Source organism: Haliaeetus leucocephalus, unplaced genomic scaffold, assembly GCF_000737465.1.
Source record: "Haliaeetus leucocephalus isolate CR32 unplaced genomic scaffold, Haliaeetus_leucocephalus-4.0 Scaffold1, whole genome shotgun sequence".
In the NCBI taxonomy this organism is placed as follows: Eukaryota; Metazoa; Chordata; class Aves; order Accipitriformes; family Accipitridae; genus Haliaeetus; species Haliaeetus leucocephalus.
Window position 1 is genome coordinate 85,510 of NW_010972437.1, and position 16,690 is coordinate 102,199.

General features: G+C 38.5%; 1 protein-coding gene across 1 annotated transcript; it reads right to left on the reverse strand.

Annotated features, from left to right (window-relative positions):
* Positions 1–525: 525 nt before the first annotated feature.
* Positions 526–16,616, reverse strand: SLC40A1 (solute carrier family 40 (iron-regulated transporter), member 1). Its single transcript, XM_010563728.1, has 7 exons — positions 16,435–16,616; positions 11,794–11,953; positions 10,828–10,943; positions 10,377–10,503; positions 6,894–7,136; positions 4,345–5,010; positions 526–3,203 (listed from the first exon to the last, which is right to left on the reverse strand). Exons 1-7 carry the CDS (start codon positions 16,480–16,482, stop codon positions 2,884–2,886), a joined length of 1,680 nt encoding a protein of 559 aa, XP_010562030.1. The 5' UTR covers positions 16,483–16,616; the 3' UTR covers positions 526–2,883.
* Positions 16,617–16,690: the final 74 nt, after the last annotated feature.

The following is a 16,690-nucleotide window of genomic DNA, read 5'->3' on the forward strand; positions in this document are numbered from 1 at the left end:
GCTATTCAGGTAAGATTGATTTCTAGTGCGTACATTTTAAGGGCAGTTTTCATCCAAATTGGACACATTAAAAAAAAATAAATAAATACAAGGCCAAAAATGCTTACTTAATGAAAGTCCTGCTAAGTAAGACTTCAGGCTCCACGTTGCTTCAAAGCACTAATCAGTACAGGTGTCTGTGTACATCTTAGACTTATACACAAATGGGTTGTGCTCAAGCAGCATACATTTTTTGATATCTCAGACCAATACATCCAAGGTTTCCAATTTAGACCTCCTTATTCCTCTTAAAGCTAGCATCCACCTTTCTTCTTTCTCTTTTAGGATTGTCTTGCCTTCCAGCTGTGTACATGCACACATGAATCCTAGCGACATTACGCATACAAAATACAAAGGTTCAGTCCCCTCCCAATACTACTTTTTTGGCTTGAGGTCCAGACTGCACTATCTAGTGGAACTATTTATGAAACAAATTGCTACTCAAGTAAGACTACATAGCTCGGGGCAGAGGGAAGGGGGAAAAAAAAAAAAAAAAAGACTTTGGGAACATGGTATGCTCCCAGCTCTTATTTGTTATGTTTTTGGAGCTCTCTAGACTTCAGGAGTACATCCTCTCTGGGATGTGTGGTGCTTAGTGCTACAACATTAAGCTTTAGGCACACTGGGTTCTGTAGGCCATAGACAGCCCACAGGAAGCTGCATTTTCAGCTTTGTTTCCCTAATGGCCAGTGAGTCCAATATACACAGTGGCATTCAGATGTTCATCAAAGTGCAGTATAGAGGCATTCACTGACATTTGGGCTACCTTTATTTATAGTCAGCAATATTAAAATCTGGTCCCAATTTAGATTAGATACCCATGAGAAAACATATTTGGCAAATCAGAGGTATTTTATTGTCTAGTGTATGTATCACATGCTGTATAGGCTATCGTTTGGGCATATTTATTCTACAAATCTAGATAAGCTTGTTTTATTTGCCTTCTGACTTTTGAATTCTGCTGATGGCAAAATTCCCTTTTCCTTAAGAAGTTATACTCAGGACCGAGTCACAAATTTTAAAACTACTCTAATTTACATATTTTACTTCATTATATCAAAACAAAACCCAAAAGCTTGGTCAAAAGTATAAACACTTATAAACCTAGTGAAAACATCCCTGAGAAACTTTCAGTAACATAGCAGTAATGATTTGGTCCATTAGAGGAGAAAAATTGTTACATCCAGTTATTGAACACTGAGGGCTACAAGTACATTGGTTGTACACTGGATTCCCATTCATTCACTTTCACTCCTTTTACAAAATACTGTATCTGAGACAAAAGCCACTAGAGGTTTTTTACATTCTATTTAGTTTGATATATAACTTCATCATTACAAATTTTCAGATGAATGGCCTAGATTCAGCCCTGATGTAACACCTTTAATGTCAATGGAGTTCACACACTTACATTGCAGGGTTGAAGTCTGGCAACACAGATGACTGTGTGAAGGACAGTACCTAAAATAACAAAACCTTAAAAGTTACAGAGGATACTTTTCACAAGTTGCTGACATATGTTTTTGCATACTACTTATTTTGAAAGCAAAATATTTTACAAAGATTTAAGTTTAGAAGTCATACTGTCATGCCATAGGAAAACTCAGAACACTACCAGGTTCAACACTACTGAGAAAGCAAAGTACATAGAGTAGTTTCCACAAAAGTGCACATACGGATAATGACTATGGAAGTACTGTGTTAGTACATGTGCAGGATTAAAAAAAAGCAAGAAATTCTTGAAAATCAGAGGGATATATCATTCTTCATTGCTCTGAAGTTGCTTAGGAGGGCCACACAGTCCAACATCTCCTTGTTTTAGTGGTATTTTAGAACAAACTAAGTCAAAATTCACCTACATGTAAATCAGATAAATGCGAGTATCCACTTTTTAACTTCTTTTGTGTGGCATACTAATAGTTTTCTAATACATCAGGCTTTAATAGGGTTTCTGAAAACAATAGCATTCAAAAATAAAGCTGCTTGTACTCTGAGGCAAAAACTAAGTTAGCCCTAGACTTTATCTTTCTGTACCAGTACTCCTGACCTTAGCACTTTCTGCTACATCAAACCTGAACAGACCTGTCATTTGCAATTAAAAAAGCCATGCTTTATAATGTTACATCAATAGCTTCTGCTAAAATGAGGCTATGTTTTACTTTATGAAGTGCAAAAAAAGTGTAATACATATCTTGTACCTAGCACTTGTCTAATTTGTAAGGAAACATGCAAAAAAAACTACAAAGGCGTTTCTGTAAAGTTAAACCAAAACAGACAGAATACTAAAAAGATATTTTGAGAAAACATTGGAACTTAAGAGTCTGCTTAAGGAACCCAAGAAGGACATTTATACCAATTTGAGCAGATAGGGGAGCAGAACTCTTTATGGTAAGGGAAAAAAAAGAGAAAAAACCCACAAAACCAAATACTGTGTTTCAAGTTACTTTGAAGCAACTAAAAAAACCCTTTCATTTTGCTCAATGAGCACAAGAATTGTTTAGAATTCATGAACAAATTGAGTATGTACAACCACTAAACAGTATCACTGTGGGAGTCAGTGACAGAAATTCAACATTATTTTTGTGATCAAATACTAGATGCATGACTTGTGGGGATCCTTTGAAACACCACCTGCCAAGATCCAACTACATTGTTCTCTGCCAAACATGAAACATTTTTACAGGGTCACTGTAAGGTGAATTTTAGGTCTCTTGGGACAGCTTCCTCAGACAGCTAAGTTATGCATTCAACTCTAGAGAAACACCTTAGACAGGGTCACAAAAGGCAGCATATGTGTTTAACTGTGACATCTGGGTAGCAAGTTAGTAAGAGAAATGGATCCTTTCAGACAGTAGATGTATTACCAGGTGGTGAACTGTCAGAGACTGCTTTGGGATCAGGAGTGCAACAAACAAAAAGTTGTTTTCCCAAGCTTTTTTGGGCAAATCTGAAGTACATTATGTGGCCCATTGCAACAAAAGATACAGAAATAAGCACCAATAAGCCAAAAGCTTCAGGGTTCGGGGCCAAGATGACCATGATGAAGTGCAGCAAATCAAGAAGATAATTCATGGAGTTTTGGACACCGTTTATGATGCCTCTTTCAGATTCTACCACATTTTCTTGGAGCAACTGTGTGACAGTCAAATCAAAGGACCAAAGGCCTATGGAGAGAAAAAACAGTTATCCATACAACTGGGCTTCTCACGGTAAGCTTTCATTACTGGCACAATTCAATTCACACTTCCAAACACTCACTTCTGCCAAAAATGCACAGGACAAGCTAGCCTCTTGTTGGACTAGAATGGATTTCACACTGACAGTCAAGAGCAATTTATTTTCCCTTTACTAATATTTCCTGAAATAATACATACAGCTTAACACACTAACTTGCCTGTCATATCTTGCTTCAACATGTCTATCAAGTTAACAATGTTTTGCTTACCTGTTCCTTATTTAAATAGCCGTTTTACAGCTATTCACACATGTATTCATGCTAGCTACAATTGCTAAGATTTGCATGATGTTTGCAAAAACAAACACATTTTAAACTATGCAGAATACATAATTTACAACAGTCTCAGTTGACACTAGCTTCATACTGTTCTAGTCCATTAATGATTCAGTTTTAAAAGTTTCTTGTAAGCAAAATTAATACATGTGAATTAAGTATTTTATTCCTCCAAAATTCAGCAAAAGCTGCAGAAATTGAGTACAAAAGTGTTACAAATTAGAATTACTGTTCATTACATTTATGTATTTGACTGCCTGTTCTTGTTGACAGATACTAGTACTACATCAACCAGCAATTCCTCAAAAAATTTAGCTGTCATCCAAATCAAAGTTTCTTCTAAAATTCTTTACTGGTCACAAGTTTAAAGGTTAGACAATTTATTTAATGAATGCATTAATTTAGTAACTGCTAAGTTTGAAGGTTTTCATAGCAGATGTGTTTAGTTCTGTTTCCTATTAACAAATGGTTTTATTTGGTTGTGAAGGAAGATCACTTAGAGACGAGCATTCCAAAAGACAAGTTGCATTCATCTCCAAATGTGGTAACTTTTCTCCTATTAGTGACATATGATATGCAAGAAATTAGTGCTGCAGTCTCTGCAATGGTGACACTGTTGCAAAAATCACTTCATTTTTATGTGAAGTGTAATGAATTAGCCTTAGAAATTATATTAACACTTCAACTGTAGCCTAAAATCCTAAACTCAGATTTGTATTCAGTTGACAGGCACTGTAATTTTTAGAATTAAAAGCAGTCAATAGAACAGATTTTAATAGAGACATAATACTTACCAACTCTAGCAGCAATGACTCCTGCAAACAGGAGACTAACAGAGATTAAAGGCACAGGCTCAGGACTCATCTCTGGGTCGCTGTCAGCAGGAGTAGTAGACCCGTTTAACAAGTTGGGCATTCCAGTTACTAAAACCATTTCAGGCTTATCTTCTGGAGATGCTATAGTAGGTAATGGTTCACTTTCAAACAGCCTGGCACTGATGTCAGCAAATGGGGAAACAGTCAAATCCAGAGGACTTCCAGGCATGAATACAGAGATGGCACATAAGACCAGACAAGCAAATTGAGCAATTCCAGAAATAAGGCCCGTGCGAATCAGGCCACATTTGCGACGAAGCCAAGTGAAAGCTACTGTCCCCATAATTCCAGTGACTGCCGAGGCACCCATCAGGAGGCTTAGCACAGAGCCACTCAAACCCTGAGTGTATGCATAGCCTGTAGTAATACAATCAAAGCCCAGAACAGTCATATACAGAAATGCAAGACCCATGCCTGCAAGAAACACTGGCTGGTTGTAGTATGCAACCCATCCATCACGAAACGTGATGAAAGGTTCAGCAATCCGGGCAGCACAGCTGATTTCCTTCTCCTGTTGGGGCTCAAAGCCAGTTACATCTTTCTCAACAATTAACTGCACTCCTTCAGCAGGTTTCACATCACTCTCTGTAAACAGAAATGTAACTGTTAGATACAGTCCTGCCTGAAAAGTGCAGTGTAAACAGTGTAAATTGTTTGCAGTTAGTTCACTGCTGCAGAAGTGTATCAGTTAAATTCTGCCATCATCCTTCCTCTGATTACTTAAATGTTTTAAAGTGTCCTTAAATCCCATCTGTATAGTAAGATGAAGTAAAGTTTATTCCTATCAATATAAAGTCCTGCTTATTTAATTAAACTGTATTAGTAGGAAGCATAGCCTGCTTCTTTTCAATAGACTTGTGACTGAATGCTCCATTTCCATAAAGAAATTATTAATGAATGCCAATGTTAGTTAGCATTTTAATATAGTGCACTTAAACATACAAGTCTAACCACAGAAAGTAGGGAATACTTAAAACATCTGTCAATATCTCATGTCATGGTAGAAGAACCAAGGCAGAGATGCTTGCTGAAGCCTCCCAAAGCCAAAAGCTTTCAAAACTTGACTTAAAATCTCAGGCTATGCTTTTCTACAGCTCCATTTTCACTCTAACATAGGTGAAAGGCACTTCCACTGGTCACAAACTAAAATCCAAAAAAACCACAGCAGTATTTAGATTAGTAATGTGGATAGAAACTATACGAACATTTGGATGCCCGAGCAGTGTTTTTACCCTGTCAAGTTTGAAAAAGAACTCCACATACAGCAAGACATATGAAGTATTTCTGCAACTTTTCAAAATGCAAGTCTTCTACTGAAATCAGTATACTGCACTAGCAAAGATTAAGAAACATTTCCTACATACTGACATTTGCTAAATGCTTCATTCTTCAGGAGCATTCAAGAGCCAGTTGCAAAGCTATAGAGCCTTCTAAGCTCTTTATCTTGCTGCCCTCCCCTATCTTAGGCTGCCATCAGCCTAGTCCAATAGCTTACTGGACCAGCTATTACCACAATGGATCTGCTGGCTGGGAAGAAGATACATGTCTTCAGCACTTTTAATAGCATCCTCCTATGTCACTATATATTGAGCAAAGAACAGATTGCTAGCTAGCTTTTAGAGAAAAACCAGGAATTTTTTATAATCTTTAAAAAAAACCCCAAACCACAACATGTCGTAGTTGGGAGCCCATAGCTGAGCTTTCAGTAGTATTCACATACTGCTACCTTAAAAACAGGAAAATGTTTGTTTTGTATTCTAGTATCTGACATTTCAAATACCTCATTACAAAAATTCCGTTTCTGAACAATTTTAATTTCTGGTATTAAGACTACCTAAAGTAATGTTTTCAGTAAGTAGTAATCAACTTTAAGGTTGCATATAGTCATAGCCATCTACACTGCAAATTCCAGTTCTTCAGCTTGGCCAAGGAAGCAGAGTAGAGGGTCAAAGTAAATTTTTCTCCACTATTTCCTGCAGCACGTGGCACTCATTGAAGCATGCCAGACTAGAAATATTACCACCTATTTTACAACCTCCTGAAAGCCTGTTAGTACTATGAGTAAGTAGACATGAATTAGCAAGAAGGAGTCCTACACAGGCCGTTTTGCTTGTAGACACTACAGAGCAAAGGGCTTTGTCAGCTTATTAGCTATGGTATAGATGGACATAAGCATTCCTCTTGATCAGCCCTAATAACAGGGCAGACTTACTCTAAAGGATTAATTAAGAGGAGAGAATTCATTCTTTGGCTGCATTTTATGGGATTCCTCAAATAGCTGCACAAAGTATTGTTACTTAGATTACAGTCTCTGGTATCTATATCCAAAACTTGAAACCTCCAAGCTGTGAGTATAAAGCTATATAGCCTCAAAGCAGTGTCTGTAGAAGACAACAGTCAACACTTCAGTTCGACTGATACAGTGAATATACTGTGAATTTGAACAGTTACTTCTGTGTTTTCAGTACCTTTCTTTACATTCAGCTGTTTCAGTTCCGATTCCTCAACTTTTGCACATTTGAGAGCCAGAGTAGGGGTTTTCTGATAAACCTTCCAGAGCAGCAGATATTCCACACACATCGACATCAGGTTCCAGCCAGAAATGAATCCACAGCCAATCATCGGGGAGCCAAATGTCATTATCTGACCAACTGCCATTGGGGCCAAGATATTGGTCAACTGATCAATTCTTCTTATTGTGGCATTCATATCTGTCAGAAATTATTTGATAATATGAAATAATTGCTGAACACTTACAGTGAAATATTCACTAACATAATTGAGGCTTGCACACGTATACACATCAAGCTAAGAAGTCTTGCTCCAGCTGTAACTGGTTCCAGCAGGAGCAGGAGTTAGACTGCTAACCAGAGGCACCTTTAGAGTGTCCCAATGTTTAAGTTTACTGCAACAAACCTAAGTGTTTGTAAGCCAAATCCTACTCCTGCCAGTTTTGCCTGCACAAGGTCTTCCAGGTTTAGCATGCTGGGTTTACAGTGGAAGTGCACTTCTGCAGGTAAAACTGTTAGTCATGAGATCAGATTACCCTTACATCCTAGTGACATTATGGACTCCTAAGCATATATCTGTAACATTCAAACCTAGCATGTACAACTCCAGACATTAATAGGAATCTCATATGGTAGAATTCTTTCCTGTAGAGGTAATTTTAGCATCCACTATCTCCCAATGCTGGACCAGGTATTTCTTGATCTCCTCCATTTACTTATAACTGGTGACCACAGTAGCCACTGCGATAGCAGCAGACATTTGAAATGGCTTTAAATTTCCTTATTGAGTCACGCTGGTTGATGGCAGTTGTAGGCATTCTCAGAACTTACCAAGCAAAGTCCTCACTCCTCTCTGTTCCACACTGATGTATATGGTCGAAACAAGCAGCCCATTCTTAGCATGAATGCATCTTCCATTTACTGGTAGGGGATGTCTCACCCTCCCTATCTTATCTGCTTTAGTGTCATTACACCCACTGGGTTCCTGTAAGTTTCCCATTAATGGTGCCATTATTCCACCCCTAAAAGCTGCTAGATGCTCAATGGTTTTGCACGTCAGGGCTTCATGCTGCTTAGAAGTACATCCCAAACCCATTTCAGAGTCCTCTTATGAAATCAGAGCATTTGAAGGGCAAATGAAACTGTATACCAGTACGAAGCTGCTTTTCTGAATCTGTAGAGAATTATTCATTACCATTCAAAGAAATGTTTAGGTTATTCTAATTAGAATTCAAAGTGAATTAAATGTTAACTATTTGACTGAGGGTTAACTGAGTAAGTTATATACTTGCATAATACTTGTCTTTGGAAATTCCCAGAACTAAGCTTTGGTTTTTGAGTTATTTGAGGAAGGCTAATATTTCCACTCAGGAAAGGTACAAAGTAAAAGTGAGTGGAAAAATTAAACCAAGGACAATGAAGAAGGGAAAGCCAAGACAAGTTTTTACTTTCCTATTTCACTAACTTACTTAACTAAGGCTCCTCTCTGAAGAAAGGTAAGAGTGCAGAGATGGACAACAGTATTTGCTGCAAAGTCAGTGCTGGCAGTTAGTTTTTTAAATTAAGAAATTTCCACAGTGTCCAAGATATATTATGATTAAACACATAGCAACCCTATTCAGCCTGAAAGAGATCCTTTAGATAGATCTGTTGAACTAAGGTGCTTAGTTCAGTGGGGTTTTTTGTTTGTAAATTAAGTTACAAGAGAATTTAGAGTAACCTCTTGCCTGATTTTTCAGTACAGAATTGTACAGAGGTGGTCATACAATTCTGTCTGAGATCATGAAGCAGTACGGAGGCAGGACTGCCTCCCATGCAGCAGTTCTCTGCAGGTGTGGTCTGTACCTTATCTCATGTGTAGTTAAGTAGTACATGGACTGGGGAGATGATTTGCTGAATAAGATTACCACAAGAAGAAAGGTTAATGAGAAACATTCGAACTTTAAGGCTTTTACGGATAGATGGTATTTTTCTCCTTGTGATTCACACACAAAGAAAGTTAACCTGTACTGCTGCTCTACAAAAGGCATGACCTAAAAAGGCACTGCAAGGTCAAAACAAAAGACTATGGTGGAAAATGAAAGTGGAAAATGAAAGCAAAACACTTCTCATGCCTGTAATTAAGAACTAGCCTCTCCTGGATGAGATGGGGAAATAAGATTCCTTCACTGGAGATAAACATCAAGAATAAATCTGCAACACAGGATTCAAATCCCTACAAGGACTCTGGCATGTAACTGAACTTTATGGGCAATTTAGGCAGCTTCGTATAAAATTAAGAGTCCAGAAGCTGCCACGCTGCTTAGGCCTGGAGGTATCTAAATTCCACAAGTGTCAGACTTAAAACTTTAGTCCCAGAGTTACTTTAGTGAGCTATAAATGTCTTGGCAATGTTAAGCTGCTCTGTGCCTTGTTTGCACTTCAGTATCAGTTCCTCTATCTGGGACGGCTTAAGTCCCCTTATAGGGTCCATTCAGAGCCCATATAGCCTGCCCAAGTTCATTGCAAAAAATGCTGTTTGCCACACTGTCCATTACAATCAGAGCAGCAGCATAGCCAAAGATCAATCATACGTTCCTTGGTGTGAATGGCCTTGTGGCTAGGAGTACCCCCCAGCAAAGGAGACTCAGGTTCAATGCATCCTTGGGGAGGATCCCAAACAAACTTTCATATCCAAGTAGTGTCATGACTACCAAGCTGCAGTAGAATTTGAATGGGAACTCATTCTCTCTCCTAATAACACCATGCCACTGGGCAAGAAAGGGGAAAAAAAAGAAAAATATTTACTGGGCAAAAAAGAAGGTTAAGTCTGTAGTCTAATATCAAAGGTACAAAGTGTCAAAAGAATAGTTTTCAGTTCCAACTCTAGAAAAGTGTTCACAGCTCTGAGTTAGACATCTAATGCTAGAAAAGTGCAACATTTCCAATGTATCTGCATGCACAGCATTTCCTACTGGCAATTTCCTGATCCACCTACTTTACTGTTCTGGACTTCATTCTCATGTACCTCTTTCTTTGATCCCTATGTGAGGAGCCCAGTTACGCAACAGTTTTCTGTTTCATTCCAGGGACCTAAAAATAAAGTATTGCAACACTTGGCCTGGAAGTCAAATAGCTTTTCTATTAAACACTGGTTATTTGATTTAAGAGTGTGGTGTATGTTTATTTTGTTCAGCAAGAATAAAGTTTTCCTGACAAACCTGCAGTAGGACTAAAAGGAGGACAAAACAAGTTTAGGGATGCCTAACTGAATTGTAATTACACAATCTCAGTGAGCGTAGTCCAAAGCAGGGAAGAGGAAAGTGAAGGTTACCCTTTTTACCTGCTGTTTTCTCATAATATCTGGAACTCAAAGACGTGCTGACCTCTGTAAAACTCTAGTCTAAAAATCAAGCTTGGAAAGTAAGACATTTAAGATATTAAAAAGGCAACATATTTCACCTGCCAGTTTGCTTCTGTCTTCCCCTGCAACCACAACAATCCAGTCCCTCTGAATTGTGATCGCTGTGGCAGTGCTGGCCAAATTGGCAATATTTGCTATAGTGATAACCAGGATATAGCACATCGTCTAGAGAAATGGGGGGAAAGAGTTACAAGGTGAGAAAATTGATGAACGGAGATCTCCACTCCTACCCTGTACAACAAGACACTTCTACACTTGAATCCATACATTTTAGTGTTACTGTTCAGTCAAAACTAGACTAAGTCTACTTTACAATTCCTGACAGAAAACAATCACCTCTGTTTACCCAGCTAGCTCAAAGTTTCATTTGCCAGTTTTAGCTCCCAGGAATGTCTAAACAGACTAGAGAGAAAAATAAAAATTCAGTCTCCCATGCTCCCCAAAGTTTCTTTTTAAGTTAATTCCTTATTAACAAGTTCAAGCACTCACAAGAAGCCATCCATGATATAAGGTCAAAAGCTGTGTCTTAAACAAGAAGATAATCATCAGAATAATACCACACAGGATTACAGATGCATTCTGTACAACCAAGGATGTCTGGGCCACTGTTTCAAATCAAAACAGAGAGCAACAGTTAAGAACATAAGAATGAGCTAAGTATAAGCTTAAGGAGGTTCTAATTAAGGAACATGCACAGATTCTTTAAATATTTTTATTTTTCTATTCTGCCCCCAAAATATAAGTGGTAAAACTATACTTCATATTAGATTTTGAATCTTCCATTGTCTTAAAGAAACAAATTAACGTATGATGTAACTTCACAGATATTAACAATTTAGAGTCCAAGTAGCTCTTTTCTCAATCAAAACCCAAACTGTACCTGTTTAAATGCTGACATTATTTTTAAAGCGGTAAAAACAAAACTTAGCTTGAGTCTCTAAAATTCACCTTCAGCATACCATGGAAGTGATGGTATTTTGTAAACTCTTGGAAAGTAAAACTGTGTATGAAGAACTTGATGCCATGTTATTTATAAACAGACTAGAGCATACATATTTAAAATGTATAATGCAAATGCAGTGAGTGTTTACACTTAAGTGGAAGATGTTTGGATCCAGAGAGAAGACAACAAATAATGCAAGTGTATGTTAGTATTCGACTGTAAAGAACGTGGTCTATAGTCCTTCAAGTTATGTGCTTTTTACCTTTTGCATTTCTGCACATCATTCAGGTTTAGCCTGAGTAGTGGACATATTGTGACATAAAACCGTTTTCCTCCTGTCTTTGACACCATCTCTGTATAATCATTACCACTCTGAAACACTACCCTTCCTTAAAATAACCCCGAGCAAGCCCCGTTCTTGTATTTGACTTGAGGATTTAACTCTATCAGCTTTATCTTTTTACATTAATTTGATGCATTCTTAAGTAAATAACCTGCTCTAGGCATCTAACCTTTGAGCCTGGAGTTCTTGTCCACCCAGTCTCCAATAATGGCTCCCAGGAGAAGAACTGATCCCGCCACAACCAGTCCATAAACTGCAGTCAGGAGTAAGCTGTTTCCATAAAGTTCAACCAGGAATACAGACACAGCAAAATGCCACATACGATCTCCCTTTAAGAGTAACAAAGAGTATATAAACAACATTACTATTTGCACTTTGCAAGCACACAAGTTGACTATTTCACTAACGCCTCAACAAAAGACAGTATTAACATAAAAGTTTGTTACACATGCAGGGGCGGGGAGTGTGTGTGTGGGGGTGTGTTTGGTTTTTTGTTGTGGCTTGGTTTGGTTTTTTTTTTTAAATTTTGGGGTTGGTGTTTTTTCATGACTACATCCTGTCACCATTGATTTTCTCCCACTATCACCAAGATCATCTGTCCAGATCAAGCACAGCATTACAGCTTGTAGTACGACATCAAAAATCCCAGATATTTTCTATTATAATATTACAGGACAAAGTCTGTTACCAGCCACATCCAACAAGCCTCAGAAAGCTTACACAGATTCTCCAGCACAGATCAAGTATTAGCAACAGATTTATTGACTCCTGATACTATTTAAATAACTTTTCAAGACAGCAGTTTGCTCTTAGACGATCAAAGCTTAAATGCTGCTTTAAAACACAAGAGCCAGTCAAGCCAAAGCAAGTCATAATACAATTCAGGATAGACAGGTAGATGATGGGTAAATCAATGAAGCTGGTGTCCTAAATGTTAACTCAAGTTGCTGAAGTCAACAGACTTGTGCATTGGCATATTAGCAAGAGGTAGAATATCAGAGCTCGTTTAACCTATTGCAAACTCATTGCTAGTTCAACTTATTTAGCCTGTTGCTAGTTTAACCTAGTGCTTAGAATACAAAATTTTCATGTTCTGATACCACTTACTACAGGTAAAAAAAAAGAAACCCCAAATGCTAAACATGTCCAAGTGAAGTAATTTTCATATTATTCAAAGCATTTTTAGGTTTGCTACCAAACAGACCTGTGGCTTGCTAATGAATCCATCAAGGGTTTATGTTGTCACATGATGGGAGTTCACATTTCACTTTATTTCTAAACATATTACAAATGTAGTGTATCTGCATGTAGCATGCATCTGCACTACAGAAAATATGCAATCAATAACAAAGCAGATTAATAGAAATAATTCATACTCTTATAGGGCATGCAGTTTGTTTAATAAGGGTCCCTAATATTAGTCTTTAATAAACCAAACATGAAACCATTTTCTTCTGCAGCCTTACCTTAAATAAGCAATTGCTATGTTATACAGTGACTAGCACACATTTCTAAGGGCCTCAAATATTCTGAAGGGCTGGGGGAGGTATAACATAAAAGCACTTTTGAAAAGCAAAGTCTGCCAAATCTAACATACCATAACACAGCAATCAAGAGATACATAAAAAGCATGCTATTTGGAGGGTCAAAATAATTGCAAAGTTTGATTAAAGTCTCCAGTGTAGTATAGATGCACAAAAGGAATTCGCCTTCTAATGTTATTGAAGTTCTCTGAAGGAAATTTCTTCAAACATTGTAATGTTTCAAGATTCATGTTTGTTTCCTTAACCGTAGGCAGAAAAAAATTAGATCCCAATCATGTGGGAAGACAAATTTCACTTGTTCAAGGAAAAGCTCTGGGTATTTTCTATGTTTAAGTAAAACCAATGAAAAAAATGCAAATAGAAGCATGATCAGCTTAGATGTGCCCTCTCATATCTAATAAACCAGTTTTCACTCTCCAGAGACAGCTAAAGTCTCCTGTAAAATATGTTCCACTTTCATTCCATGGTTAGTAGAAGTACATAGAAAGTGTTCTAGAAATGAAAACATGGGGATATAATTTCCCAAGTCAAGCAATCACTTAAACTTCATATGACCTGAGTTACCTCTTTACTGAATTTCACTTAAAATGCATCCAGGTGGATTAACTGTGTTTTGATTATCCTGGGTACCTGTTTATTAAGCTAGAAAAATAATCCAAAAGAGTACTTTCACTTTAAAGTTTCATAACAGAAGTTTGTTGGGTTTTTTTTCCTTTATGCAGAGATGTTTCAGTTACTGAATCCTGACATGATGAAAAAGGCATTTTAAATAAAAAATGGAAGTATGTGGAAGTCTGTGCTAGCCACTACTGTCAGAGCAAAAAACCTGATCTCACTTGAAACTAACAGGAAGATTCCTTTGACTCCAGTGCGATCATCCATTTAAGGAGCCTGTGAACTCTGCTCAACCTTCTCCAACACATTTACCCAGAGATTTTGATCAGGCCAAGCCACACAGATAATTCTGGGGGTAACTAAAGCTGTTCCAAGCTGGAAGCATGAGTTTCTTTCAGGAATTAAAACCCATTAAGAGCAAGCAAAGATAAATTAGTGTCACAGAAGAACAGTATTAGTGAATTACAGAGGTTTGAAGCAGGTATTTAATTTCAAGCTAAGATCTACTGAAATTTAAGCAGTAAATATTGCCTTCAGAAATGGGCAAAGCCTTGAACATAGATATTTAATCCCACTTTAGAACATCTCCAAAGTGTGGATACTTCAACTCTGTCAAGTAAATAACTACAGCCGTTTAGCCTCACCATCCTTTTAAAGATGGTTCTTGCTTTTCTGGCATTATGATTATCCTTATAACCATCTCAGACTGAATGCATACAATCCCATCTCAGAACTGAAGCCAATAAGTCAAGCAGTAGCCAGGCTACTACCTACTGACAGGCCTCCTGAGCTCTGAGTGGCACAGATAAGGCTGGGAAGTTGCAACTGACCTCCTGGCAAGCATTAGGCCTGGCACCAACAAAGTGAACCCAGTTTCATTCTGCTCTTTCTTGACTGCCAAGTGATAGACAGCAATGAATTAAAAAACATAAAGGCAACAGCATAAGGTCTGAGACTCCAGTTCAGCAGTGCAGTCCTGCCTCTTAAGATCACTGAGGCCAAGCACACATTCAAATGCTTTACTGAACAAGAGCCTAAGACATAGTCTAGACTTTGTTCAAATCTGAACATTCGTGGAGATGTGACACATTTAATCATTTACAGCTTCTCTCTGTATTTGGGAATGGCTTAGTAGCACAGAGGCCAAATTCGCGGTCTCAATTACAGCAAAGCCACATTTCTATCAGGTTTTGTATTGCGGACATAGCCATTTTAGAACAAAGATGATTCATTACTTTGAGTTCTGAAGATTAAGGTGCTTGTTTATTGTTCCTGCTAGCAAAAACATTCAGACTACAGGAACACTAAAGCTTAGGAGATATAAAAGGTGCAGTCCTGCACCCAGTTCTGTCAAAATAAGCTGTATTTCTGTTGCATCAGCAGGTTTGGTTGGGGTTTTTTTGAGTCAAGATTTTCAGCACAAAAGAAAACACACTGGAACAAGGAGCATACTATTAATATTGCTAAACAGCTCAATAGACATCTTGCAGTCTAATGGTTGTTACGGTGTGCGACGCTGCTTTCAAACTCTGTCACCTTTACTCACGTACCCTGAGAGCAGTCCCACTGCTGAGTTTTGAAACACTCGTCAGAGAGGAGTAAGCAGGGTTTGCCAAATTGCCAGTTAGGCACTTTGTGGGCATTACTGACAAAAACTGTTGCAGGTAACAACCCTGGCCTCTGAAAAGCAGTGAGCCAAATAGAAACATCACCACTGAGCTCCTTCGATAATATCAATAATTGCTAAAATATTGCACTTGTTTAAACAAGCGTTTGGTACCACCCCAAGCCTTCCCCCATTAACAGAAACATCAGTATGACCTCCCAGGTTAGTGAAAGCGAAGAGCTGCGAAAGTTAGCATGCAACATTGTAACTGTATATCGGCCACTTGTTCACTGCTATACAAAGCACACATTAAACCAGTCCAAATCCAGGACTAAAGACAAAACAGGGAATATTAGGGACGAAACTTTGCACTTGTTTTTGAATCAAGCCAAACAGATGGAGTCTTAAGACTGTGTTATAAGTCACATATATTCTTAATTTTATTATATGGATTAGAACCAGATTGTCTATTTTTAGTGCGTATTTTAAGATTTTTTTAGTATGCTTCAAGCGAGTAAAAACTGGTATAGTAAGTTATGTCAGTACAGAAGGAAAGCATTTCAGAAGGCAAACATTTTGACAGAAAACAAGACACCTCCCGACACTCTCAACATGTTTGCTAGTGAGTGGCAGTAAAAGGTCCATTCTAAACGTTGAGTATTTCCCATTAGTAAGTATACAAGTCCTTCAAATACGTGTTGCAATGGACTGCGTTCCATTCTGCTACGGACTATGTTTCATTTCTTTTGCTCAGAACTTACTCTACGAGGAGCCTCACTGGGTCTGTAGTTACTTGAACAGGCACAGAACCAGGCCCTCAGGAAATTGAGTACCGCACTACCCCGCCGTAATGAAAACTGAACCTACTGCAACATACCACGTAAAGATTACGAAGACCCTTAACAGCGAGGTGCTGTAACGAAACCTCCGTCTTCGTGGTGGCGTGCCATTTTGTGAAGATTTTGGGGGAAGTACCGATAACGCCCAGGCAAGTCACAGCTAGGTTAATAAAGTCCTACTTCTACCAGGCCAGTATCTTACTTACCCAAGTGGACAGCGCATGTCCAAGATAAAGAAGAAACTTTGCAGACATAAAATAGGCAACCACAGATCCTAAACGAGAGACAAGAAACACATGCTAAAGGAGGCTCGGGCACACCCGCCGCGTTTCGGCACACGGCGGGTCCTACCGGCCGCCCCGGAGGAACCCAACACCGCTTCCAGAGCGAAGCCGCCACCGGGACACGCCGCCTCTCGGGGCGGCGGCCACCGCGGCCGGAGCCCGCCGGCCTCGGCGGGGC